General features: G+C 43.5%; 1 protein-coding gene across 1 annotated transcript in view; it reads right to left on the bottom strand.

Annotated features, from left to right (window-relative positions):
• LOC141147242 (contactin-associated protein-like 5) overlaps nucleotides 1-27,947 on the bottom strand; it is a 585,111-nt gene that overhangs the window by 81,054 nt on the left and 476,110 nt on the right. The window contains exons 17-19 of the mRNA XM_073634434.1: nucleotides 20,781-20,999; nucleotides 17,654-17,893; nucleotides 12,841-13,065 (exon numbers count right to left, since the gene is read on the bottom strand). Coding sequence (XP_073490535.1) covers nucleotides 12,841-13,065; nucleotides 17,654-17,893; nucleotides 20,781-20,999 — 684 coding nt within the window. The remainder of the gene's footprint in view (nucleotides 1-12,840; nucleotides 13,066-17,653; nucleotides 17,894-20,780; nucleotides 21,000-27,947) is intronic.

Below are 27,947 nucleotides of genomic sequence, written 5' to 3'. Positions count from 1 at the left end.
TTGTTGTGAGACATTTCTGTATACACAACATTTTTTCTTGAGATTTAGGAGAGGCATCATCCTAATTAATTTCTTATCTCACCCATGCAAGCTATTTCTGCTGTTGTGCAGTCTTGAAATATGTCCTGTTGGTTTCTTTTTGGGTCAAGAGAGTCGGGATTTAGTTCTCCTCTGGGTATTACTGCCCATTGCTCAGGAGGGAAAGCCACTTAACTCCAATCACAAACAGCCAGCTCCAGACACTTACCCGGGGGATGGGGGGGTTACAGGTAACCTTACATGGTCTTCTTACTGCTAAGTTGGTAATTGCTGTAGAAAACAAGCGTCTGTTCTGTAAAAATGCCAAGCCCTTGAGAAGAGGTGTCCGAGGGGTGATATGATCACCTTGTATACATTAATGGTCTTCATATACAGTACTGTGCAAACGTTTTAGGCAGGTGAGAATACATGCTGTAATGTAAGAACGCTTTCAAAAATATATATTTTAGTTGTTCGTTTTTATCAGTTTAAAAAAATGCAAAGTGAGCGAACAGAAGAAAAATCTAAATCAGATCAATATTTGGTGCGACCGCCCTTTGACTTCAAACCAGCATTAATTCTTACACTCGCAGATGTTCTACACTTGCGCAAAGTCAGGGACTTTGTAGGATTAGAGTCAGGTGAATGATTAACCAATTATACCAAGCAGATGCTAATGATCATCAATTTCATATGTAGGTTGAAACACAGTCATTAACTTAAACAGAAACAGCTGTATAGGAGGCTTAAAACTGGGTGAGGAACAGCCAAACTCTGCTACTAAGGTGAGGTTGTGGAAGACAGTTTGATGTCACAGGTCATACACCATGACAAGACTGAGCACAGCAACAAGGCACAGGGGAGTTATACTGCATCAGCAAGGGCTCTCCCAGGCAAAGATTTCAAAGCAGACTGGGGTTTCAAGATGTGCTGTTCAAGCTCTTTTAAAGAAGCACAAAAAACGGGCAACGTTGAGGACCATAGACGCAGTGGTCAGCCGAGAATACTTAATGCAGCAGATGAAAGACAAACTATGCTTACTTCCCTTCCACACCAGAAGATGTCCAGCAGTGCCATCAGCACAGAACTGGTGGAAACCAGTGGGAACCAGGTACACCATCTACTGTCCGGAGAAGTCTGGCCAGAAGTGGTCTTCATGGCAGAATTGCGGTCAAAAAGCCAAACCTAATACAGTATGTGGAAACAGGACTAAGCAACTCAACTATGCATGAAAATATAGGAACTGGGGTGCAGAAAAATGGCAGCAGTTGCTCTGGACTAATGAGACAAAATATTGAACTATTTGGCTGTAGCTGTTGGTGAAGGGCTGGAGACCAGTACAATAATGAGTGTCTGCAGCCAACTGTGAAGCATGGTGGAGGTTCCTTGCAAGTTTGGGGCTGCATTTCTGCAAATGGAGTTGGAGATTTGGTAAGGATCAATGGTGTCCTCAACGCTGAGAAATACAGGCAGAAGCTTCTCCATCATGCCATACCATCAGGGAGGCGTGTGATTGGACCCAAATTTTTTCTGCAGCTGAAAAACGACCCCAAACCTACTGCCAATGTCATTAAGAACTATCTTCAGTGTAAAGAAGAACAAGGAGTCCTGGTAGTGATGGTTTGGCCCCCACAGAGCCCTGATCTCAAAAACATTGAGTCTGAGATTACATGAAGATACAGAAGGATTTGAGGCAGCCGACATCCACAGAAGATCTGAGGCTAGTTCTCCAAGATGTTTGGAATAACCTACCTGCCGAGTTCCTTCAAAAACTGTGTGCAAGTGTACGTAGAAGAACTGATGCTGGTTTGAAGGCAAAGGGTGGTCACCCCAAATATTGATTTGATTTGGATGTATCTTCTGTTTATTTAGTTTTCATTTTGCTAATTGATAAAAATAAACTATTAAACACTTCTATTTCTGAAAGCATTCTTCATTTACAGCATCTTTTCACACCTGCCTAAAACGTTTGCGCAGTAGTGCAATGGTCAACATCCATAGGTGTTGCGCAGCCTATTGTATTAGGGTGTACACCCTAAAGCTCAAACATACATGTGTGTCTACAGATACATGACCTTGGCACATCGATCTTCCTACTGGCACAGTGAAAGAGAAGAGCGTAAACACTTCTCTTGTGGCAGAGCCGGTAAGAGGGAAATCTTTCCAATCTTCCCGCCGGCACACAGAGCGATAATGCTAATGCGCATGGGGTGATTAGGGCGTGCCCAGACACATTCGGCACACCCTGTGCACACGACTATGTCAACATCATACAATTACAATTTAAAAGGTTCATTTTGGTCAATATATCAACCTATTTCAGGCCTAAACACTACTTATAATTCCATGCCTTGCACCACTGTCCTTTGTCATGAGTTAGACATTTTATGCATGGTGTATACTCGTTGCAAATGGTGGAATGGCATACTAATTTCAAAGGTTTTCACAGAAAATCTAGTCTGCTCCCTCAGGATTGACAGACGGAGATATCTCTACAAAGGTCATATAGCAAAATATTTAAAACCGTACACCTTATTTTGAGATCGAGCATCATATCCAGCAAGTAAACCAAATTGCATACAAAAGAACTTTAGTACATCCGCGTGTTATTCATAACAAACCAGACCCATTACAGCCACTTCCACGGCTGATACAAGGAAAATGAGGACAACACTGGCCAGCAATCCCATCAGGATAGACCACCACTCCTAATCAGGGTCCAGATAAGAGCATACAGGTCAAAACACTTGCTAAATAAAGACATCAGGATGGAACACAACTCCTAATCAGTCTAGATAAGAAAATAAGTAGAAAATAACAAAACACTTGCTAAATATAGACCTATCAGTCCCCCAATTACTCTATTTGACATAGGGATGTCGCAAATAGTGTACAGTATTTATATCTTATGTGGAGTAATTGAGTGACTGATGACTCTATATTTAGCTAGTGTTTGACCTGTATGCTCTTATCTAGACCCTGATAAGAGCAGTGTTCCATCCTAATGGGATCGCTGGCCAGGGTTGTCCTCATTTGCCCCGTGTCTGCCTGTGGAAGTGGTTTAAATGGTTCTGATTCAATACAAATAAGACGTGGATGTACTGTACTAAGGTTCTTACGTATGCAAATTGACTTATATGCTGGATATGTTACTAGATCTCAAAATGTTGTGAAAGATCCTGGTTTTAAATAGTTGTTATATAACCTTTGCAAAGATACACTGTACCACCAAAAGTATTGGGACGCCTGCCTTCACACGCACATGAACTTTAATGGCATCCCAGTCTTAGTCCGTAGGGTTCAATATTGATTTGGCCCACCCTTTGCAGCTATAACAGCTTCAACTCTTCTGGGAAGGCCGTCCACAAGGTTTAGGAATGTATCTATGGGAATGTTTGACCATTCTTCCAGAAGTGCATTTGTGAGGTCAGGCACTGATATGGACGTGAAGGCCTGGCTCGCAGTCTTTACTGTAATTCATCCCAAAGGTGTTCTATCGGGTTGAGGTCAGGACTCTGTGTAGGCCAGTTAAGTTCCTCCACCCCAAACTCACTCATCCATGTCTTTATGGACCTTGCTTTGTGCATTGGTCCAAATCATTTGATGGAGGGGGGATTATGGTGTGGGGTTGTGTTTCAGGGGTTGGGCTTGGCCCCTTAGTTCCAGTGAAGGGAACGCTTAAGGCTTCAGCATACCAAGACATTTTGGACAATTTCATGCTCCCAACTTTGTGGGAACAGTTTGGGGATGGCCCCTTCCTGTTCCAACATGACTGCGCACCAGTGCACAAAGCAAGGTCCATAAAGACATAGATGGGCGAGTTTGGGATGGAGGAAGTTGACTGGCCTGCACAGAGTCCTGACCTCAACCCGATAGAACACCTTTGGGATGAATTAGAGCGGAGACTGGGAGCCAGGCCTTCTCGTTCACATCAGTGCCTGACCTCACGAATGTGCTTCTGGAAACATTCCCATAGACACACTCCTAAACCTTGTGGACAGTCTTCCCAGAAGAGTTAAAGCTGCAAAGGGTGGCCAAACTCAATATTGAACCCTACAGACTAAGACTGGGATGCCATTAAAGTTCATGTGCGTGTAAAGGCAGGCGCCCCAAAATGTTTGGTAATATAGTATATCTTATATGGAGTAATTGAGTGACTGATGGGTCTATATTTAACTAGTGTTTGACCTGTATGCTTTTCTCTAGACCCTGATAAGAGTAGTATTCCATCCTAATGGCATTGCTGCCCAAGGTTGTCCTCATTTGCCCCGTGTCTGCCCGTGGAAGTGATTTAAATGGTTCAGGTTCAATACAAATAATATGTGGATGTTCTTATGTATGCAATTTGATTTATATGCTGGGTATGTTACAAGATCTCAAAATGATGTGTACGATTCTGCTTTGAATTATTTGTTATATAACCTTTGCAGAGATATCACCTGTGTATCCTGAGGAAGTGGATCAAGTTGTTCTTGAAGTGCATTGAACATTGGATATTGTTCTACCATTTGCCAGGAGTAACTTTGGGCACTGAACCTTTTCCTATTTTTCCTACCAGCCAGTTTCCTTATTCCAACGTCAGTACCTGAGCTGATATAGCTACACCCATCATATCTGACAGGTGTGAATCTGATTGGTGGTAAAGAAGAACTTCCAAGCACTAAAAAAAAAATACTTAAATGATATGTATGGAAGAGACAGCAAGTAAAAGTCCTCCATAAATATATAAGAAGAAGAGGTTCCAAGATTGGGCAAAGAGAGACCTGCTAGATAGGTGCACTACAGTACTGTCCCAATGAAGAGCTGAGCCCTAGGCAATTACTCTGGACTCACTTTGTTCCAAGGCCTAATCTGGGCTGCACAGGGGCTTAGTGGTTAGCACTTCTGTCTTTCAGTACTGAGGTACATGGTTTCTGTCTCAGCCAGTACACTACCTGCATATAGTTTGTGTGTTCTTTCATGCTACAAAGACATGCTGGTAGGTACAGTAGTTGTGAGCATACAATGGTATAGCCACATTCTAATACCGTTATAACTCTGAAGGCATCATAACTGATTTTGCTTAGTTTCAGAAATGATTTCTTAATTTTTTTTTACAAGGTTAAAAAGTTCTATCATGTGACTATGTGTCTCTTCTTTCTGATAGTGGGGGCGAGGTTACAGGACACTGTACAGACATACTGGGTGCCTGTATTCTATAGCCTGTTTAGCCCAAGCTAGGATGCAAGCTGTTCTTGAGCAGAGAGCGTGTTTAAGAGGCAGGTTAAGATTTGTAGTAGGCGTGTGCCAGAGGCAGGCTGCGATTGGGAGGGGGTGTGTGCCAGAGGTAGGCTGTGATTGATTGGGGAGTGTGTGCCAGAGGCAGGCTGTGATTGGGAGGCTGTGTGTGCCAGAGGAGGGCTGTGATTGGTTGGGGTGTGTGTCAGAGGAGGGTTGTGATGGGGAGGGTGTGTGTGCAAGAGGCAGGCTGTGATTGGGAGGAGGTGTGTGCCAGGGGCAGGCTGTGATAGGGAGGGGGTGTGTGCCAGAGGTAGGCTGTGATTGGTTGGGGAGTGTGTGCCAGAGGCAGGCTGTGATTGGGAGGAGGTGTGTGCCAGAGGCAGGCTGTGATTGGGAGGCTGTGTGTGCCAGAGGAGGGCTGTGATTGGTTGGGGTGTGTCAGAGGAGGGCTGTGATTGGGAGGGGGTGTGTGCCAGAGGCAGGCTGTGATTGGGAGGGGTTGTGTGCCAGAGGCAGGCTGTGATTGGGAGGAGGTGTGTGCCAGAGGAGGGCTGTGATTGGGAGGAGGTGTGTGCCAGAGGCGGGCTGTGATTGGGAAGAGGAGTGTGACAGATGCAGGCTGTGATTGGAAGGAGGTGTGTGCCAGAGGTACGCTGTGATTGGTTACGGTGTGTGTCAGAGGTAGGCTGTGATTGGGAGGGAATGTGTGTCAGAGGCAGGCTGTGATGGGTTGGGGTGTGTGTACCAGAATCAGGCTGTGATTGGTCAGGAGAAGTGGTGGATGAACAAACTATCTAATACAGGTATGCTGTGTGTCTGTGTGAATGGCCAGGCAAATGATGGAAACTGACCACGCCAACACAGATCAGCTTCTATGCTTTGTGTGGTCAGTTTAGAGCAAGGAATAAAGGTGACTGGCAGAATCAACCAGGTTCTTCAGATGGGTGAAGTACATAAAAATGATACAGACGATGGTTTATAAAATACATATATGTGAACACACACACATAGGAAAGAATAAATATTTAGGGTAACATTTGAATTGGTTCTAAAATGTACAGTATGCAAGGTAGGGTCCTTAGATTGAGGACAGGGACTGATGTGAATGTACAGTGTGTAAAGCACTGGGTAAATTGCTGGTACAAGATAAATTCCTGTAATAAATAATTTTCCGTTCTGATTGGAGCACACCTTTAAAAATACTCCAGCTACATTTTGGAATTGAAAAAGGCAACTTTTGCTTTTCTGAACAGCTGGGTTAGAAACCTGTTTCTTAATTAGCACTTCCCCTCTGGGGACTTTTATTTGGTAAATTTGCTCGTTGGAAAGGCATCTGCTGATATGAAATAGCAGATCTCCAGCTTGTTCGGAGCCTTTTAATTCTGACTCAAGAAAAGAGCGTAAATTGTCACAAAAACAAATGAGTTTTGCGATTGGCTGACGAAATTATGTGGATGTTCTCAGCTTGTCGGTTGATGGGGTAATCAACTTAGCTACTAATGTATTTATCTCATAAGCCCGCAGGTTCCAGAGCCTGACTCTCATTCTGCTATGCCGCTAGTGAAAAATGCCATCTCACTGTGTATGATACTTGTGAAGAGCCAGGTAAAGTGCACCTGTTATCCCTACACAATGGAAGAAGCAGCTTTGTGTATCATCACGGCTTAAGCCGGCCATAGACAGTTCCAATCTCGGCCAGCTTAGCAGAGAGATTCGATCCATGTATGGGCAGGCTGATTGTACCCAAGTTTTGATTGATTGATCAGCTTGGATGCAACCAGCATGTGGGTTTTATTCTTGCAATTATTGCTGGCAGCTATAGCGGTTAGCCATAGGTGTGCAAAGTCTATTGCATAAGGATGTGCACCCCAAATCTCAAACACACATGCACAGTCGAGCAGTGGATGGTGTCAGTAGGGCAGTGGACGGTGTCAGTAGAGCAGTGGATGGTGTCAGTAGAGCAGAGGACGGTGTCAGTAGAGCAGAGGACGGTGTCAGTAGAGCAGTGGATGGTCTCAGTAGAGCAGTGGACGGTGTCAGTAGAGCAGAGGACGGTGTCAGTAGGGCAGTGGAAGGTGTCAGTAGAGCAGTGGATGGTGTCAGCAGAGCAGTGGATGGTGTCAGAGCAGTGGATGGTCTCAGAAGAGCAGTGGACAGTGTCAGTAGAGCAGTGGACGGTGTCAGTAGAGCAGTGGACAGTGTCAGTAGAGCAGTGGACAGTGTCAGTAGAGCAGTGGACAGTGTCAGTAGAGCAGTGGACGGTGTCAGTAGAGCAGTGGACAGTGTCAGTAGAGCAGTGGACAGTGTCAGTAGGGCAGTGGAAGGTGTCAGTAGAGCAGAGGACGGTGTCAGTAGGGCAGTGGATGGTGTCAGTAGAGCAGTGGATGGAGTCAGTAGAGCAGTGGAAGGTGTCAGTAGAGCAGTGGACAGTGTCAGTAGAGCAGAGGACGGTGTCAGTAGGGCAGTGGAAGGTGTCAGAGCAGTGAACGGTGTCAGTAGAGCAGAGAACGGTGTCAGTAGGGCAGTGGAAGGTGTCAGTAGAGCAGTGGATGGTGTCAGCAGAGCAGTGGATGGTGTCAGAGCAGTGGATGGTCTCAGAAGAGCAGTGGACAGTGTCAGTAGAGCAGTGGACAGTGTCAGTAGAGCAGTGGACAGTGTCAGTAGAGCAGTGGACAGTGTCAGTAGGGCAGTGGAAGGTGTCAGTAGAGCAGAGGACGGTGTCAGTAGGGCAGTGGACGGTGTCAGTAGAGCAGTGGATGGAGTCAGTAGAGCAGTGGAAGGTGTCAGTAGAGCAGTGGACGGTGTCAGTAGAGCAGAGGACGGTGTCAGTAGGGCAGTGGAAGGTGTCAGAGCAGTGAACGGTGTCAGTAGAGCAGAGAACGGTGTCAGTAGGGCAGTGGAAGGTGTCAGTAGAGCAGTGGATGGTGTCAGCAGAGCAGTGGATGGTGTCAGAGCAGTGGAAGGTCTCAGAAGAGCAGTGGACAGTGTCAGTAGAGCAGTGGACAGTGTCAGTAGAGCAGTGGACAGTGTCAGTAGAGCAGTGGACAGTGTCAGTAGGGCAGTGGAAGGTGTCAGTAGAGCAGAGGACGGTGTCAGTAGGGCAGTGGACGGTGTCAGTAGAGCAGTGGATGGAGTCAGTAGAGCAGTGGAAGGTGTCAGTAGAGCAGTGGACAGTGTCAGTAGAGCAGTGGACAGTGTCAGTAGAGCAGTGGACGGTGTCAGTAGAGCAGTAGATGGTGTCAGTAGAGCAGTAGATGGTCTCAGTAGAGCATTGGACGGTGTCAGTAGAGCAGAGGACGGTGTCAGTAGGGCAGTGGAAGGTGTCAGTAGAGCAGTGAACGGTGTCAGTAGAGCAGAGAACGGTGTCAGTAGGGCAGTGGAAGGTGTCAGTAGAGCAGTGGACGGTGTCAGTAGAGCATTGGACGGTGTCAGTAGAGCAGTGGATGGAGTCAGTAGAGCAGTGGAAGGTGTCAGTAGAGCAGAGGACGGTGTCAGTAGAGCAGTGGAAGGTGTCAGTAGAGCAGTGGAAGGTGTCAGTAGAGCAGAGGACGGTGTCGGTAGAGCAGTGGACGGTGTCGGTAGAGCAGTGGATGGTGTCAGTAGGGCAGTGGACGGTGTCAGTAGAGCAGTGGACGGTGTCAGTAGAGCAGTGGACAGTGTCAGTAGAGCAGTGGACAGTGTCAGTAGAGCAGTGGACAGTGTCAGTAGGGCAGTGGAAGGTGTCAGTAGAGCAGAGGACGGTGTCAGTAGGGCAGTGGACGGTGTCAGTAGAGCAGTGGATGGAGTCAGTAGAGCAGTGGAAGGTGTCAGTAGAGCAGTGGACAGTGTCAGTAGAGCAGAGGACGGTGTCAGTAGGGCAGTGGAAGGTGTCAGTAGAGCAGTGAACGGTGTCAGTAGAGCAGAGAACGGTGTCAGTAGGGCAGTGGAAGGTGTCAGTAGAGCAGTGGATGGTGTCAGCAGAGCAGTGGATGGTGTCAGAGCAGTGGATGGTCTCAGAAGAGCAGTGGACAGTGTCAGTAGAGCAGTGGACAGTGTCAGTAGAGCAGTGGACAGTGTCAGTAGAGCAGTGGACAGTGTCAGTAGGGCAGTGGAAGGTGTCAGTAGAGCAGAGGACGGTGTCAGTAGGGCAGTGGACGGTGTCAGTAGAGCAGTGGATGGAGTCAGTAGAGCAGTGGAAGGTGTCAGTAGAGCAGTGGACAGTGTCAGTAGAGCAGTGGACAGTGTCAGTAGAGCAGTGGACAGTGTCAGTAGAGCAGTGGACGGTGTCAGTAGAGCAGTAGATGGTCTCAGTAGAGCAGTGGACGGTGTCAGTAGAGCATTGGACGGTGTCAGTAGAGCAGTGGATGGAGTCAGTAGAGCAGTGGAAGGTGTCAGTAGAGCAGAGGACGGTGTCAGTAGAGCAGTGGAAGGTGTCAGTAGAGCAGTGGAAGGTGTCAGTAGAGCAGTGGATGGTGTCAGTAGAGCAGTGGACGGTGTCAGTAGAGCAGAGGACGGTGTCAGTAGAGCAGTGGACGGTGTCAGTAGAGCAGTGGACGGTGTCAGTAGAGCAGTGGACGGTGTCAGTAGAGCAGTGGATGGTGTCAGTAGAGCAGAGGACGGTGTCAGTAGAGCAGTGGACGCTGTCAGTAGAGCAGTGGACGCTGTCAGTAGAGCAGTTGACGGTGTCAGTAGAGCAGTGGATGGTGTCAGTAGAGCAGAGGACGGTGTCAGTAGAGCAGTGGACGGTGTCAGTAGAGCAGTGGACGGTGTCAGTAGAGCAGTGGACGGTGTCAGTAGAGCAGTGGATGGTGTCAGTAGAGCAGTGGACGGTGTCAGTAGGGATGAGATTGTGTCAGTAGTTTTTTTTTAAATTATTTTATTTTGTTATTATTTTTTACAATTTTTTTTTAATTTTTTATTTTTTTTTGTTTATTTATTATTATTTATTATTTTTTACAATTTGTTCGGAGCCTTATTAAGGGGCTTTGGTGAAATAGCAAAGAAAGGAACCAAGGACAGAGATTCCCCAGTTCCTTTCTCTGTAGCCTCAGCTGCCACGGGGGGTAGGGGTGTTCAGCAGGGGGAATCTGCATCGCACAGGGTGATTAGAGTGTGCCTAGGCACCCCCGGCACACCTTGTGCGCATGCCTATGCCTTTAGCAATAATCACTGTGTGTTCTCCCGGCAAGGACAGCTCCCTATGATCACCCCCCCCACCAGAAAAACACAATAGCTCCTCAGAAGAGATTTCCCGATTTCCCTATCAACACTGACCATCTAGATCAGGGATATGCAATTAGCGGACCTTCAGCTGTTGCAAAACTACAAGTCCCATCATACCTCTGCCTCTGGGTGTCATGCTTGTGGTTGCCAGAGTCTTGCTATGCCTCATGGGACTTGTAGTTTTGCAACAGCTGGAGGTCCGCTAATTGCATATCGATTGCATTACAATCATATGGCTGGCTTTAGATGACACACTTTAATCACCTGTGTTAAAGCTTCAGTGTTTCTCAGATTCCTTTAGCTATCGGATGACGCCATTGATCAATAAATATCATTTTCATGTCTTCTGCCTAATTTTGAAGAACTGTGGTACATACCGTGCCACAACAACAACTCCAATAACATTGTGCATAATCTTCTCGAGATCCCACAAACTCTGCCCACAAAAAGCTCAATTCACAGAGTTTAACCAGTTAAGCCCTGGAAGGTTTACCCCCCTTCATGACCAGGACATTTTTTGCGATACGGCACTGCACTACTTTAAGTGACAATTGCGCGGTCATGCGACGTTGTACCCAATTAAAGTTAATGTCCTTTCTCTCCCACAAATAGAGCTTTCTTTTGGTGGGATTTGATCACCTCTGCAGTTTTTGTTTTTTGCGCTATAAACAAAAAAAAGCAACAATTTTGAAAAAAAAAACAAAAAACATTTTTTACTTTTAGCTATACAACACATCCAATAAAAAAAATGTAAAAAGTCTAATTTATTCATCAATGTATTCTGCTACATGTTTTTGGTAAAAAAAAATCCCAATAAGCGTGTATTGATTGGTTTGCGCAAAAGTTGTTGCGTCTACAAACTTTGGGATAGAATTACAGATTTTTTTTTTTTTTACTAGTACAGTACCTTGGATTACGGCATAATTCGTTCCAGAAGCATGCTTGTAATGCAAAGCACTCGTATATCAAAGCGAGTTTCCCCATAGGAATCAATGGAAACTCAGATAATTTGTTCCACAGTGACTGCTGGTGTATGCAGTACTCTATGTGGCCAGAGATGCGGGGGCGCCAGTGTATGCAATACTGCATGTGGCCAGAGGTGCCGGGGAGACACTCAGAGACACTCAAAGGTGCTCGGAGTGTCTCAGAGTGCCTCTGAGTGTCTCCGAGCATCACCGGCGCCCCCGCACCTCTGGCCACATACGGTACTGCACACCTTAGTGGCTTGAACCCTGCTCGTCTTGAGAGACAATGCTCACAAATTGAGTCAGTATTTTTATTTTAAAATAGCTCGTATTGCGAATTGCTCGTAAACCGCGTTACTCGCAATTCAAGGTTTTACTGTAATGGTGTCTATCAGCGATTTTTTTGCAGGACTGCGACATTGCGGTGGACAAATCGGACACACGACCGGACTTTCCGGCAGAAAAGGTCCGACGGAATCATACAGTCGGACATACCAACCGTGTGTGGGCTTCATCTGACTTTTTCTTTAGAAAATTCCGACGGACCTTAGAAATAGAACATGTTTCAAATCTTTTCGACGGAATCATTTCCTATCGGGAAAACCGCTCGTCTGTATGCTGTTCCAACTGACCAAAAACTACGCAAGGGCAGCTATTGGCTACTGGCTATTGAACTTCCTTTTTCTAGTCTGGTCGTACGTCATCGCGATCTAAACGATTGGTGTGATCGTGTGTAGGCAAGTCTGTTTCAGCGGAACTCTGTCATAAAAACCGTCAGAGTTCATTCCGACGGAAAGTCCGGTCGTGTGTACGCGGCATAAGGGATACTTTTTGTGGACCAGAGACACTAATACAGTGATCAGTGGTAAAAAAAAAACTGTATAAATGACACTGGCAGGGAAGGGGTTAACATCAGGGGCGATCAAAGGGTTAAGTGTGCTCCTAGGGAGTGATTTCTAACTGTGGGGGTGGGTGTGGCTTAACTGGAGGAAAACAGAGATACGTGTTTCTGCTTAGCAGAAACACAAGATCCCTTTTTTCCTCTCTGGCAGATCGACGTTCGGCCTCTCCTGTCAACGATCGGTGGGTCTCGGTGGACATCGCGTATGCCGGACCCCGCTGATTGGCTACCACTGTTTTCAATCACAGCAGGTGTCCGGTGGCACGCGCGTGCGCACCAGACCCTGTGCACGAAATGACGTACAGACCAAGATAGATGTTCCTGCAATGATGGACTTTGGATCGTCAACAACTGGAATTTTTGCAAGACCTTGCTGCCCCCTAAGGACTGGGGAAGCCCAAAGGAAACACTAGAAAAACAAAAACAGAGGGTGCACCAGCCTTGCCCATTATCCTTTTATATCCTTTTATTGAAGTGATGTTGGGGGGGGGGGTCTGAGGAAGAGGGGACCGCCTCAAAATGTAAAAGACTCACCATTCCTACAGAGCAGTACGGCAAGGTAGTCCTGGTAGAAGGAGTCAATGAAGAGTAAGAGGCTCGGAGCCTGAGCGGTCAGGAAGCTGAAGGCGATGTTTTCCCTAAAAATCACCGTATCGGCGTATATCGCTGAGGCTGATGCACTGGCGTTCCTGGACACTGGATACGGCTCCTGGAAAACATAGGTGACCGACGTCCCAGCTTCAAACATAGCAGAAACCTCTAGAAAGAAAACAAAAATACAGATAGAATTCTTAAATAGATATATCTATGCACTCTCATTAAAAAAAAAAAAAAAACGAAGAGTTAGTAAATGACTAAAAGGAAAAAAGTGCTGCGCTAAAATTTTGACACAGTGACTAGTGCAAAGTGAATGGTAAAACTTAACACATAACTCAATATATAAACTCACAAACAAAGTGCCAAGTGCATACAGTGCAAATATACAAAAAAACAGTGTATGAAAAAAAGTCCATAGATTAAAAACAACTGGTGTTCAGCTTGATTGTTGAGAAGTAGACATGTGCACTGCCAAAAAATTCATTTGTTTTAGTTTCATTAGTTTTTGGGGGGCTTTTTCGGGTCATTCGTTGTGATCGCAATTAGTAAATTCGTAAATTCGATTAATTAAAAAATTCTTAAGTTCGTAAATCGAAAATCCAAAAATAAGAAAGAAAATCAGAAAATTCTACAGAAGAACTAACTATTAAATTATAGGTATTGGAATTTCCTTTCAAATTTGGTTGTTAGTGAACGTAACGAATACGAATTTATCCGAAGTTACGAATTATTCGAAATAACGTATGCCGCATCTAAACAAATGAAGGGAACAAATTAATAATAAGTAGTAATAATAACAATAATACAATGTTTGTATTATTATTATTATTCATTTGATATGTTCTATTTGTTTATAGATACGGCATTCATTATTTTGGATAATTCGTAACTTCGGATAAATTCGTATTCGTTACGTTCACTAACAGCCAAATTTGAAAGGAAATTCCAATACCTATAATTTAATAGTTAGTTATTAGTTAGTTATTCTGTAGAATTTTCTGATTTTCTTTCTTATTTTCTAATTTTCGAATTACGAACTTAAGAATTTTGGAATTTTTTAATTTTTTCCATTTTCGAATTTACGAATTGCCGAATGACCCAAAAAAGAAAAAAAATTAATGAAACGACAAACTAATGAATTTTTAAAAGTAATAGGCAAGTTATTATTAGTTAGTTATTATTTCAGATTTTCAAATTTTCCGAATTTCAAATTTTCGAATTTATGAATTTACAAATTTTCAAGTTTTTTGAATTTATGATTTTAGAATTTCCGAATTTTCAAATTTTCAAATGTTTTAATTGATAAATTTACAAATTTACGAATATTCAAATTTATGAATTTTCAAATTTACTAGTTTACGAGTTTATGAATTTCGAATTTCTATAATTTTCGAATTTTCAAATGTTCTAATTTATTAATTTACTAATTTACGAATTTTCACATTTTCAAATTGACGAATTTATGAATTTACAAATTTTTGAATACTGGAATTTACGAATATTAGGAAAAGTTCATTAAACGGGTTTTAGTTCATTCAGATATTTACGAATTAACGAATTTGTCAAAATTTGTTAAAAAAACTAATTTGGAACAAAAGGAATTGCACATGTCTATTGAGAAGGAAAACCGTAAAAGATAAATTTAGGAGATCACCACGTTGTACATATGCGCCAACCAAAAAGGGTTAAATACGCTGACCGAAATTCGTGAACTCCAGTGCCATCAGCACCGAGTCCAACGGGCATCAGGAGAATTACCTCTCCCAAACCATGAACTGTAAGGTGAATCCAACAATCCGACACCACATCACTTAAGGAAAGGACATTTTCTCTCAATCCAGCAGGTCCACCATCATAAAAATAGAAAAATAGCTCCACATTGTGTAAAACCATTAATGCAACATTTATTTAAAAGTCTATGTCATTGCACCCCCCCTTCTTTTTACATCTGTGGTCAGGCTCACGTGAGGATTTGATCAAATGTCTGTTCTCACATGTTTGATGTGAGTGTTCTGTACTTTTAAATAAATGTTGCATTGATGGTTTTACACAATGTGGAACTTTTTTTTTTATTTTTATGATGGTGGACTTTCTGGATAGAGAGAAATCAATCCACTTTTTGTTTACATGTTATTTTTTTTAGGCAGGGACAGGTACTCTTTATGGAGAGATCTGGGATCTATAAGACCCCCAGATCCCTCCTCTGCCCTTAAAAGCATTGGATCACACCAAAATCTGTGTGCTTGCATGCTTCTGATTTTTTAAAATGACGCGGTTTACATCCAGGGAAAACGGGAAGTGATGGCAGGTCATCACTTCCGGGTTACTGTAGCTCAGAGCCGAACTGTTCTTGGCTTTCTGATCAGCCAGTGGAAGTGCCGGCTGGTCGACTGGGTCTCCCGGTGGGACGGGGATCCCGTTAAAGCCATCGAAGGAGACAAGAGGACGGGAGGTCCCCTCCCGTTGCTTGTAAAAGTAATCTAGCAGCTAGCCAGCTGCTATGATTGCTTTCACAAGAGAGCCGACCCCCGGCTCTAAAAAAACGATACTAGTATGATGCCTACTGGTGCAGCTGCAGGCGTTCAGTCAGATTAGGCCACCCGTCAGAGTTGGTAACGGAAGTGACGTTCTGTCACGGCCATCTTGGTACACCCCGCACTCGTCCGCAGTATGGCTACAGTCAGAAGTCGGGAAGCAGACATCTTTTTACACCCATGCATTTCACACTTATTTTTAACAGTAAACTCAGCTTATATAGTGAAATACAGTATTTTGAAATCCGTCTGACTCTTTTCATGTTGAATTTTAAAATCAGCCATGTTCTGTCAGATTAGCAAACCTGTGAGATCAGCAGGCTTGCCACTGCTTTTAAAATTCAACATCAAAACAGACGGATTTCAAAATCCTGTATTTAACTATATAAGCTCAGTTTACTGGTAAAAATAAGTGTGAAATGCAAGACTTCGGTGGACGTAAAAAGATGTCCGCTTCCCGCCTTCTGACTGTAGGCTTACTGCGGAAGAGTGTGGGGTGTACCAAGATGGCCGTGACTTCCGTTACCAAATCTGATGGGTCACCGATTCTGACGGAACACCGGCATCATCCCGGTATAACCACTTGAAGTCTATGGACGTACCAGATATGTGAATGGTCAGCAAGTGGTTAATATCCTTCAATTTTTTTATTTTGTCATCATCCCATTCAAGAGATTTGCCACCACTTCTTCTCTTGAAGACACAACAGGGAGGGAAATGGACCAAATAAGGGAAATACCCTGTTAAGAAGATGTGAGGACCAGCCTCGTTTTGGAATTTATGTGTTTACATGTTTAAAACAGTTTTTTTTGCTAGAAAATTACTTAGAACCCCCAAACATTATATATTGTTTTTTACTAACACCCTAGAGAATAAAATGGCGGTCATTGCAATACTTTTTTTCACACGGTATTTGCGCAGCGGTCTTACAAGCGCACTTTTTTTGGAAAAAAATCACTTTTTTGAATAAATAAATAAGACAGTAAACAGTAAAGTTAGCCCATTTTTTTTTAATATTGTAAAAGATAATGTTACACCGAGTAAATTGATACCCAACATGTCACACTTCAAAATTGCGCCCGCTCGTGGAATGGTGTCAAACTTTTACCCTCAAAAATCTCCATAGGCGACGTTTAAAAAATTCTACAGGTTACATGTTTTGCATTACAGAGGAGGTCTAGGGCTAGAATTATTGCTCTCGCTCTAACGATCACGGTGATACCTCACATGTGTGGTTTGACCACTGTTTTCATATGCGGGCACTACTCATGCTTGCGTTCGCTTCTGCGTGCGAGCTCGTCGGGACAGGGCTTTTAATTTTTTTTTTTTCTTATTCATTTTATTTGATTTTATTTATTTTTACACTGTTTAAAAAAAAACAATTTGGGTCACTTTTATTCCTATTACAAGGAATGTAAACATTTCTTGTAATAGAAAAAAGCATGACAGGTCCTCTTAAATATGAGATCTGGGGTCAAAAAGTCCTCAGATCTTATATTTGGACTTAAATGCAATCAAAAAAAAAAAAAAAAAAAGTCATTTGAAAGAATGACATTGAAAAAATGTGGCTTTAAGAGGTATGGGCGGAAGTGACGTTTTGACGTCGCTTCCGCCCTGCAGTGTCATGGGTGGGGGCCACCTTACCCTCACTCGTCTCCAGGCACAGCTAGGGAATGGACGCGGTCACCTCCGGTAAGCTGCGGAGGGCACCGGATTGCGGCGGGAGGGGGGCTCCTCTCCCGCCACCGATAAAAGTGATCTCGCTGTGAATCCGCTGCAGAGACCACTTTTATTTTGTAGCTGACCGCCGGCTGAACACAGGGATACCGGGGTTATGGCAGCTAGCTGTTGCCATAACAACGATATCCGTCCTCAAAGTTAGGACGTACATCGGCGTGCGGCAGTCGGGAAGTGGTCAGGTCTCCCCATTGGAAGATGTGCCATCTATTGCCATTCCAGTGACAGCCCAACATTTTGGATTTTCTCAGTGACACCGACCGCTAGAACTACAGAGAGTAAATCTCACAGAATGGGACCTTTTATGATGCTGCTGATCCCCGAGTAGCACTAATGACCGACTTTAGATGAAAGGGCCCATCCTTATCCTGACTACTCTTGTGCTCCTCAGCCCACATACTGAACTACAGGCAGAAGAAACTGTGTACCCGTCTTGACTCATTTTGCTTTAGTCCACCAATGGTAAATGCACACCTCACCTTTCTTGCAGTAAGGTCCCTCAAAGGCGGAGTTGGTGCAGTCACAGATATATCCCTTGCGTTTTTCCACACACTTGCCATTGTTGTGGCACAAGTTCCCATAGCTGCTGCAGTGGCCAGGACAACCCGGCCTGATCCCTAGAGTGACTCTGGCCTTTTCCTCCAGATCCAAGGTCTGTCCGTTCAGCTGGAGGTAGCGGATACATCCCACAAAACCCCTCTGCCTGGACACCGTTCCTCCTGAAGAGCAGAACGTCATGGTTAGTCTCTGAAAGCAATGCACTGAGGATAATGATGATGGGAGGTCACCAAAACATTTTACAGAACTTTTTCTAGTTTAAGACAAATTGTTTTCAAAAGTCAAACACATTTCAGAGCCATACTCATACTTCATTGGGGATCGAAAAAACAAAGAAATCATATATGTAGACATGATACTCAATGAATAATTAGGTGTTTAGATAGTAAGTGGCTGAGCATAGTACTTGAACCAGCTGTTAAGAATGCTGTGTAATCCCACTCACAACACCTACGCAACAAGGTAATGGAAGGGGATAAAAAGGTAAGAACAAGCTGAACAGAAATGAAATAGGCCAGTGGCCTCCAAACTGTGGCACTCTGATTGCTTTTGTCTGGCCCTTGGGGCATTATTCCCCCCACCCTCACATGGCATAGTTCCTGCCACTGACACCAACTGTGGGGCACTATTCCTCCCACTGACACCAATGATAAGGCACTATTCCTCCCGCTGACACCAATCATGAGGCACTATATCTCCCACTGACACCAATGATGGGGCACTATTCCTCCCTCTGACCCTCTGACACCAATCATGAGGCACTATTCCTTCCACTGATACCAATGATGGGGCACTATTCCTCCCACTGACACCAATAATAAGGCACTATTCCTCCCACTGACACCAATCATGAGGCACTATTCCTCCCACTGACACCAACGATGGGGCACTATTCCTCCCACTGATACCAACCATGGGGCACTATTCCTCCCACTGACACCAATGATGGGGCACTAATCCTCCCACTGATACCAATGATGGGGCACTATTCCTCCCACTGATACCAATGATGGGGCACTATTCCTCCCACTGACACCAATGATGGAGCACTATTCCTCCCACTGATATCAATGATGGGGCACTATTCCTCCCACTGACACCAACGATGAGGCACTATTACTCCCACTGATACCAATTATGGGGCACTATTCCTCCCACTGACACCAATAATAAGGCACTATTCCTCCCACTGACACCAATCATGAGGCACTATTCCTCCCACTGACACCAACGATGGGGCACTATTCCTCCCACTGATACCAACCATGGGGCACTATTCCTCCCACTGACACCAATGATGGGGCACTAATCCTCCCACTGATACCAATGATGGGGCACTATTCCTCCCACTGATACCAATGATGGGGCACTATTCCTCCCACTGACACCAATGATGGAGCACTATTCCTCCCACTGATATCAATGATGGGGCACTATTCCTCCCACTGACACCAACGATGAGGCACTATTACTCCCACTGATACCAATTATGGGGCACTATTCTTCACACTGACACCAATGATGGAACACTATTCCTCCAACTAACACCAGTGATGGGGTATCATATCTCCCACTGATACCAAAGATGGGGCCTTATTAATTTCTCTAATATCAATGATGGGGCATTGTTGTTCCATCCCACTAACGCCAGGACATTTTCTTCTCCCACTGGCCACAGTCCAGCCCCCCAAAATTTGAAGGACAGTAAACTGGCCCATTGTTTGGAAAAAGTTTGGAGACCCATGAAATAGACATAGTAATTCTCCTTGAATAAGCGGAGTACAGGTTCACTTTACATTCAGTCATTTAAAGGCTCAGTATTTGTAGATGTTTTGCATGTACAGTAGTTATGTCTGAGAATGTTATTAAAATATGTTCAACTTTCTCATTTTAGAATGCGAAAATTTGATATTCAGGAAGAGATATTTATTTCTGTTTCTCTGGCATATGACTGTATGTATAAATGAGCTGTGTTGTGCCCACTTCATATCAATTGTATTCTGAGAATGGCTGCATGTCTTCACCGAGAGAAAGTAAAAATAAAAGAGAGGGACGGGAAAAGGGAAAGGAAAGAAAAGGAAAAGGAAAAAGGAAGGAAAAGGAAGGGAAAGGGAAAAAAGAAGGGAAAGGAAGGAAGAAAAAAAGCAAAAGGAATGAAGGAAATGAAGTAAGGAAAAGGAAAGGAAAGGAAAGGAAAGGAAAGGACAGGAAAGGAAAGGAAAGGAAAGGAAAGGAAAGGAAAGGAAAGGAAAGGAAAGGAAAGGAAAGGAAAGGAAAGGAAAGGAAAGGGGAAAAGGGTTCAAGAAAAGGGAAAAATTAGGAAAGGAAAGGGAAAAGGGAAAGGTTTCAAGGAAAGGAAAGGGTAAAAGAAAAAGAAAGGAAAGGGAAGGGAAAAAGAAAAGGGAAGGGAAAGAGGAAGGAAAGTAAAGGTAAGGGAAGGGGAAAAGGAAAGGTAAGTAAAGGAAAGGAACAATAAGGGAAGGGAAAGAAAACGTATGGTAGGGGAAAAAAGGAAAGGGAAGGGAAGGGAGAAAGGAAATAAAAAGTATAGGAAGAAAAAAGAGAAAAGAAAAGTAAGGGAAAGAAAAAAGGAAAAGTTAGGGATGAGAAAAAGGAAATGGAAGGAAAAAAGCAAAGGTAAGGGAAGAGAAAAGGAAAAGTAAGGGAAAAGAAAAAGAAAGGGAAGGGAAAGAAATGGAAGGGAAAAGGAAAGGAAATGGAAGGGAAAAGGGAAAGGGGCATGGAAAGGTAAGGTAAAAGAAAAAGAAAGAGAAGTGAAGGGCAAAAGGAAAGGAAATGTAAGCAAAGGGAAAAAGGAAAGGAAGGGTAAGGGAAAAAGAAAAGGGAAGGGAAAAAGAAAAGGGAAGGGAAAAAGGAAAGGAAAGGTAAGAGAAGGGAAAAGGAAAGGAAAGGGGAAAAGGAAAGAGAAGGGAAGAGAAGGCAGAAGCTAGGTAAAAAAAAATGAAACATGGAAAGAAAAAAGTCTCTTCTGGAATGTTCCCAATATGTGAATTGATTAGAAATGGCCGGCAGACACTCTGGACTCACCCACATAGAGCTGAGCATTCAGCAGCGGTCGGAGGCGCCCATCGAACGGGGTCTGTACCAGTTTCCTGGGCTGGTTATCCACAACAAGGCTGGTTTCCTTAATATTCCTCTCAGCTCTAACGTGATGCCACTGACCATCATTTAAGGCCACGACGGACTGCGAAGAAACCTCCACTGGTCCATTTCCCGCATCGAATGAAAACGTCACCTGGTGGGGAGCTGTAAAATACACAGGACGGTCAATACCGCAATCAATATCTATTTCCATTGATTTACTGTATGTTGATGTATTTTTATTGTTGATGTCCATGGATCTAATTGGCCTTTCTTACTTAAGTAATGTTTTATTTATACTTTGTACTCTCACTCCTTCTGTAATATAATCTAAAATCAACTTGTACCTAAAAATATACATCATAAATGAGCTATTTAAAACTTCCCCACCCAAACCCAATCCTATTGATGTCATCTTGGACAAGCCGGCAATATTTGTGACCAATATAACAAAGACCAATATATCAAAGACAGAATATATCAGGTATATCCCGAATTGATGGCTTATTCAGGACTTAAAGTGACAAGAGGCTCTTGATGAGAGCAAGGTTCTCCAAAAGATCAACTGTTTTTTTCATCAGCTTTATAAAGTGTAACTAAGAAAAATCAAAGATAACATATATACAGTATATACAGTATGCTGTAATCTAGTAGCATTATCACAACAGTTTTATTTTTTTGGAAACCCCTTTTACATGCAGGGAGGTCTTAGACATGGCCTTAAATGGACTTTAATAAAGGTACTAAGACTTTTTAAAGGTTTAGTTCACCTTTATATTATCTTTCCCCCCCCAAAAAAGTTGACCTATGCATTTGGTACATTGCAAAGCAGTCCTAAGCTTTGAAAGAAAAAAAAAAAAAGATTGAAAGGAAGAAAAAAGCTGCCGCACACCAATGACATCACATTATTTGCACAAACAGTTGTAATGACAGTCCTTGCCTGTAGGACCTTCCCTCTTTGGGGAGGATTAGGATAAAGGCGTAGTTCCTGCATAGAGAAGTAAGGTAAGTGGCTTGGGAGGCGTGCTTAGGTCCTGCTTATTGAAGAAGGGGGAGTGGCTTGGGATGCAGGCTTCACTCCTGCTTAGAGAAATAAGGGGAGTGGTTTGGAATGCAGCCTTTGGTCCTGCTTAGAGAAGTGGGGGGAGTGGCTTGGGATACAGGCTTTGGTTTTGCTAAAAGAAATAAGGGGAGTGGCTTGGGAAGCAGGATATAGTCCTGCTTAAAGAAGTAAGGGGAGTGGCTTGGGATGCAGGCGTTTGTCCTGCTTAGAGAAATAAGGGGAGTGGCTTGGAATGCAGGCTTCAATCCCGCTTAGAGAAATAAGGGGAGTGGCTTGGGACGCAGCCTTTGATCCTGCTTAGAGAATTAGGGGAGTGGCTTGGGATGCAGGCTTCAGTCCTGCTTACAGAAATAAATGGAGTGGCTTGGAATGCAGACTTTGATCCTGCTTACAGAAATAAGGGGAGTGGCTTGGGACGCAGCCTTTGATCCTGCTTAGAGAATTAGGGGAGTGGCTTGGAATGTAGCCTTTGGTCCTGCTTAGAGAAATAAGGGGAGTGGCTTGGAATGCAGCCTTTGGTCCGGCTTTGAGAAGTAGGGGGAGTGGCTTGGGATACAGGCTTTGGTTTTGCTAAGAGAAGTAGGGGGAGTGGCTTGGGAACCAGGATATAGTCCTGCTTAGAGATGTAAGGGGAGTGGCTTGGGATGCAGGCTTCGATCCTGCTTAGAGAAATAAGGGGATTGGCTTGGGACACAGGCTTTGGAACTTTTTAGAGGCATCCAGGCAAACAAGCTGAATACACTGATAAAATTCATATATGGGAGCTGTTTTACCTCCCAATTTGTATTTCTTTCCACCCTGTCCTGAAATTTGCACAACCCTGTCTACCACAGCATAAGAACGGATGTTTCTGCTGTATTTCAAGACACTTACAGGTCTGTGATTAGATAATGACAGGAGAAGCAGTAGACATACAGTATAAAACTATCTCTAAATGGGGACCCTCTAGATCAGGGGTCTCCAAAGTTTCTGAACAAAGGGCCAGTTTACTGTCCTTCAGAACTTAAGGGAGCCAGACTGTGGCCAGTGGGAGTAGAAAATCCCTTGGTGTCAGTGAGAGTAAAGAATGCCCCATAATTGGTGTAAGTGGGAGGGATAGTGCCCCATCACTGGTGTCAGTGGCAAGAATAGTGCCCCATCATTGGTGTCAGTGGGAAGACTAGTGCCCCATTATTGGTGTCACTAGTAGGAATAGTGCCCCATCATTGGAGTCAGTGGTATGAATAGTGCCCCATCATAGGAGTCAGTAGAAGAAATAGTGCCCCACCATTGGCGTCAGTAGAAGGAATAGTGCGCCATCATTGGAGTCATTGGTGGGAATAGTGCCCCATCATTGGAGTCAGTAGAAGGAATAGTGGCCCATCATTGGAGTCAGTAGTGGGAATAGTGCCCCATCACTGGAGTCATTGGTGGGAATAGTGCCCCATCATTGGAGTCAGTAGAAGGAATAGTGCCCCATCATTGGAGTCAGTGGTAGGAATAGTGCCCCATCATTGGAGTCAGTGGTAGGAATAGTGCCCCATCATTTTGCATTAGCTGATACCCTCGCATGGCTTCAAATACCATCTCTATGCTGACGACACCCAAATCTATTTCTCTACCCCTCAGCTAACTCCCTCTTTCTCCTCACTTATCTCTAATTTACTACCAGATATATCAGTCTGGATGTCACTCCACTTCCTCAAACTCAATCTATCCAAAACCAAACTTATAATTTTTTATTCCACCACGTCCACCTTTCCCTTATCTCTCTGTCAAAATCAATGGCACAACTATAAGCCCATCCCCACATGCCAAGGTTCTAGGTGTAATCTTGGACTCTGAACTCTCCTTTAAGCCCCATATCCAATCACTGTCCAAATCTTGCCACCTCAACCTCCGGAACATCTCCAAAATACGCCCCTTTCTAACCAATGACACAACAAAGCTCTTAATTCACTCCCTGGTCATCTCTCGCCTTGACTACTGCAACTCCCTCCTCATTGGCTTACCTCTACATAGTCTATCACCTCTTCAATCCATCATGAATGCTGCTGCCAGACTCATCCACCTTACCAATCGCTCTGTGTCTGCTACTCCTCTCTGCCAATCCCTCCACTGACTTCCGCTCACCCAACAAATTCAACCAAATTAGATTCAAAATACTAACAACAACTTACAAAGCCATCCACAATTTAGCCTCCAGCTATATCACTAGCCTAATCTCTAAATACCAACCTACTCGTTCTCTTCATTCCTCCCAAGACCTCCTGCTCTCTAGCTCCCTCGTCACCTCCTCCCATGCTCACCTCCAGGACGAGGTGAGGTGTTCCGTGGGTGTATGTCTGACCGGTTTTGCCGAACACAGGCCGGCTGCTTCAGAGGCACCTTCCCCCTGGCACACTTACCCCATCTAGGTGGCGGGCAGGTGGGTATGCAGGCTCCTACAGGTGGCGGGCAGTGGGAGGGTTCCGGGCTCCTACAGGCGGCGGACAGCGGATGGGTTGCGGGCTGCTACGGGCGGCCGGCAGCGGGCTCTTATGGCCGGTGGGCAGCGGCTCCTGTGTCCTCTTCCCTTCTTCTGCATCACGGCGGCTAACGCCATGCGGCTCCTCCCTCCTCCTCCTAGCCTCATGTGCGGCCGCGGGATGTGCTGCTCACTACATGTCCCCTGTGTGACGCGACCACGGTGCTCATGCGCGGCCGTGTTGTTTGCATCTTTAGGAATGACCGCGCCACGCACGCCGTTCCGTTCACTCAGCTGATTTCACGTTCCTGCCCTGTTGGAACGCACGGCCGCGCTGCGCATGTGCGGCCGAACTGAGTCTATTTTCACTTCCTATTCCATAGACAGAGCGCCTCTAGCGCGCATGCAGAGCTGAATTCGTCCAGGTAAAACAGCTGCTGTATTTGTCACGCTGTCCTATCAGTGGACAACGTGATTTAGGATGTTTACCATATATTGGCGCTTGCTTGCATCATTGGCCACGCCTCTGATGATATCCACATGGGATGAAACATGTCAGGCTGGCCGATGCAAGCACGCTTTTGAGCCGCGGACCATTTCTTTTATTCTGTGATGATGTTCCATTGACGCCTGTAAGTAGACTACAATAAAAACGTGTGTTTTACCCAGACGGGCTTCACTATTGTTACTTTCTTCTTATTGGGTTATCCTGCTGATGATCGCATCATTTATTCATCGTCCCATGTGAATCTTGAGTTCCTGGTGATATGAGACAACCCAATCTGTCTGTCCATGATGGAGTGTGCCAATTGGATTTACTGTTGAGCCTTTGCACTATATGATTACATGGCTTGTTTTCCATATCCTTCTGGTAAGCAGATTGATAGCACTTGGGTGTGGTGTGGTCATCCCTTGCACACGGAAGTTTTGGTGGAGGTTTCATCTCATCTCTACTCTTCATTGGCTTCTATGGACTATCATTTTTAGTTTTAAGATATTGCCTTTTTTAGCCCTGCATTTTTGATTTTTTTGTTTTTGTGTTTGATGAGTCAACAAACTATGCTGGCTGCTTTCCATATGTATATTTATTTCAGTTAGCGCAGATATTGGTTCAGATCCTCCAATAAGATCGCCTGTCCTTTCAGCCAATTGGGTTGATGGGTCTCAAGACCCATTTCCTGATTGGCCTGGAGGAGGATCAGTGTGGCGATAGTGAATATTCATTGGTTATTCGTCACAAAACTGGATGGGATCTGGGCGCAGTGCTCTGCGCCCTGAGCCCACCCTTTTTTTTAAGCCTATTAGAGCCTCTGCCCTGTATGTAGCTCAGGGGGGCCGGATGCATGGATAAGGGGGGGCGGCACCCATGCGCCCCTTATGGACGGGCCGCCATTGGCATACTTGCTCCAGGTCAGTGGCTCAGAAAGTTCGGTATGGGGCGACCCCACGCAACTCTTGCAGTAAGTTTGCTTGAAAGGAGACAAATCGCCATTGGAAGTTGGCATTTCTTGGATAATGTCAAAAGAATTTAGTAATTTTAAAAAGATGCAAAAGCATCTTCAACTTTGAAATTACTTTCCAAAGAGTTTTATATTGCAGTTCTTTTTGCCGTCTTCAGTTTTGACACTTCAACATAAAGCATTTGATGAGCAATTTATGAAGGATCAAGAGGGAAAAAAAAAAAAAATTAACTCCGATTTGTTCTTTCTTCCTCCCACGCAGAACGCATCACCAGATAAATCCGCTCTGACTTGGCACCCTTTGTTAAATTGCGTTCATTATGTTATTATTTTCCAGTTCTGAAAGGTTATTATTCAAATGTAGCAACATTATTATTTTTTTTTTAGTGTGTTTTTACAAGTTGCCCGTCGTTACCGTCGGAGGGCTGATGTCATTTCACTGTAAGTGATTTGGAGCTTGAAAATATATGAATGCGCCAATTAAATGAGAGCGCATAATAATCATTAAGATCGAGATTTGGAAAACACATCCATCACGCTGCCTAGATTGTTATTCGCATTGTGTCTCTTCCCACAATGAACGTAAAGGTCAAGACACTTAACTAAAACAAAAGAAAACAAAAAGAATCTCAAATACTATAATTGAGGTATGGGGAGCAATTCTCTCAGTGGTATGTCATCAAAAAAACAAAAAACAAAACAAAAAAAAAAGCAAAAAAAAATGAATATTAGAACATGATTAGGCAAGTAATTAAAAAGGAACATTAAATCAAATTTTAAGCCAGCTCCAAACAAGAAATTTACACCAAAAATGCAAACAAAAAAAGAGAGAAATTAAAGAAATATACAAATAAATAGCCAATAGGCCACCTTGTTAAAAAAACATTTCAAAGTAATGTAAGAAAAGCTTGGGTCATCTCAAAAGAAGAAATTGACACCAAAAATACAAAAAAAAGTCTTTATTTATGGAAAAGGTATTTAGAGTCAATAGGCCACCTTGTTAAAAACATTTAAAAGCCCCAACCAGTCACGCTTGTTTATGATTAATTGTGATGGAAAGTTAATAAAAACCTTGGGGCATGTGCAAAAAAGACATTGACACCAGAAAATACAACGAAGTCTATATTTGTAGAAAAGCCATTTTTTTTTCAGGTCACCTTGTTAAAAGCATTTTATAGGCATACCCATTCACGTTTATTTGGGATTAATTATAAAGAAAATTTAAATAAAAACTTGGGGCATCTCCAAACATGAAAATTACACCCCCCCCCCCCCAAAAAAAGTGTATTTATAGAAATTATATTTATACTCAATAGGCCACCTTGTTAAAAACATTTAAAAGGCCCACCCGGTCACTTTTGTTGGTGATTAATTATGAATGAAAATCAAATCAAAGCTTTGGGACATCTCCAAACAAGACATTGACAACAAAAAATGCAAAAAAAAATACAAAATACAAAAAAATTGTACTTATAGGAATAGTAATTTTTAGCCAACAGGTCACCTAGTTAAAAGCATTTAAACAACATACCTATTCATATTTGTTTCTGTTTAATTATTAAAAAAATGAAATAAAAGCTTGGGGCATCTCCAAACAAGAAATTTACACAAAAAAATACAAAATAATATTTATTTATAGTAATCATATTTATAGCCAATAGGCCATAATCTTGAAAATAATAATAATCTTGTTGAAAACATTTAAAAGACACACCCAGTCACTTTTGTTGGTGATTAATTGTGAAGGGAAACTAAAAAGCTTGCAGCATCTCCAAACAAGAAATTGACACCAAGAATGCAGAAAATACAAAAAAAATATTTATTTATAGAAATTATATTTATAGCCAATAGGCCACCTTGCTAAAAGCATTTAAAAGACATAACCAGGCACCATTGTTTGTGATTCATTAGAAACTGGATTTAAATAAAACTTGGGGCATCTACATACCAGCAATTTGTGCAAATAATAAAAAAAGAAAAACTTTATTTATAGAAATTATATTTATAACCAGAAGGCCACCTTGTTAAATATTTTCAAAAAGGCACACCTAGTCACATGTTCTTGTTTAAAAATTATGAAGGAAATTAAATAAAAGCTTTGGGACATCTCCAAATAAGACATTGACACCAAAAATGCAAAGTAC

The sequence above is a fragment of the Aquarana catesbeiana genome, linkage group LG06 (genome assembly GCF_042186555.1).
Source record: "Aquarana catesbeiana isolate 2022-GZ linkage group LG06, ASM4218655v1, whole genome shotgun sequence".
NCBI classification, from domain to species: domain Eukaryota; kingdom Metazoa; phylum Chordata; class Amphibia; order Anura; family Ranidae; genus Aquarana; species Aquarana catesbeiana.
The sequence above is the reverse complement of the archived record's forward strand: the minus strand, read 5'-3'. Positions and strand labels throughout refer to the sequence as shown.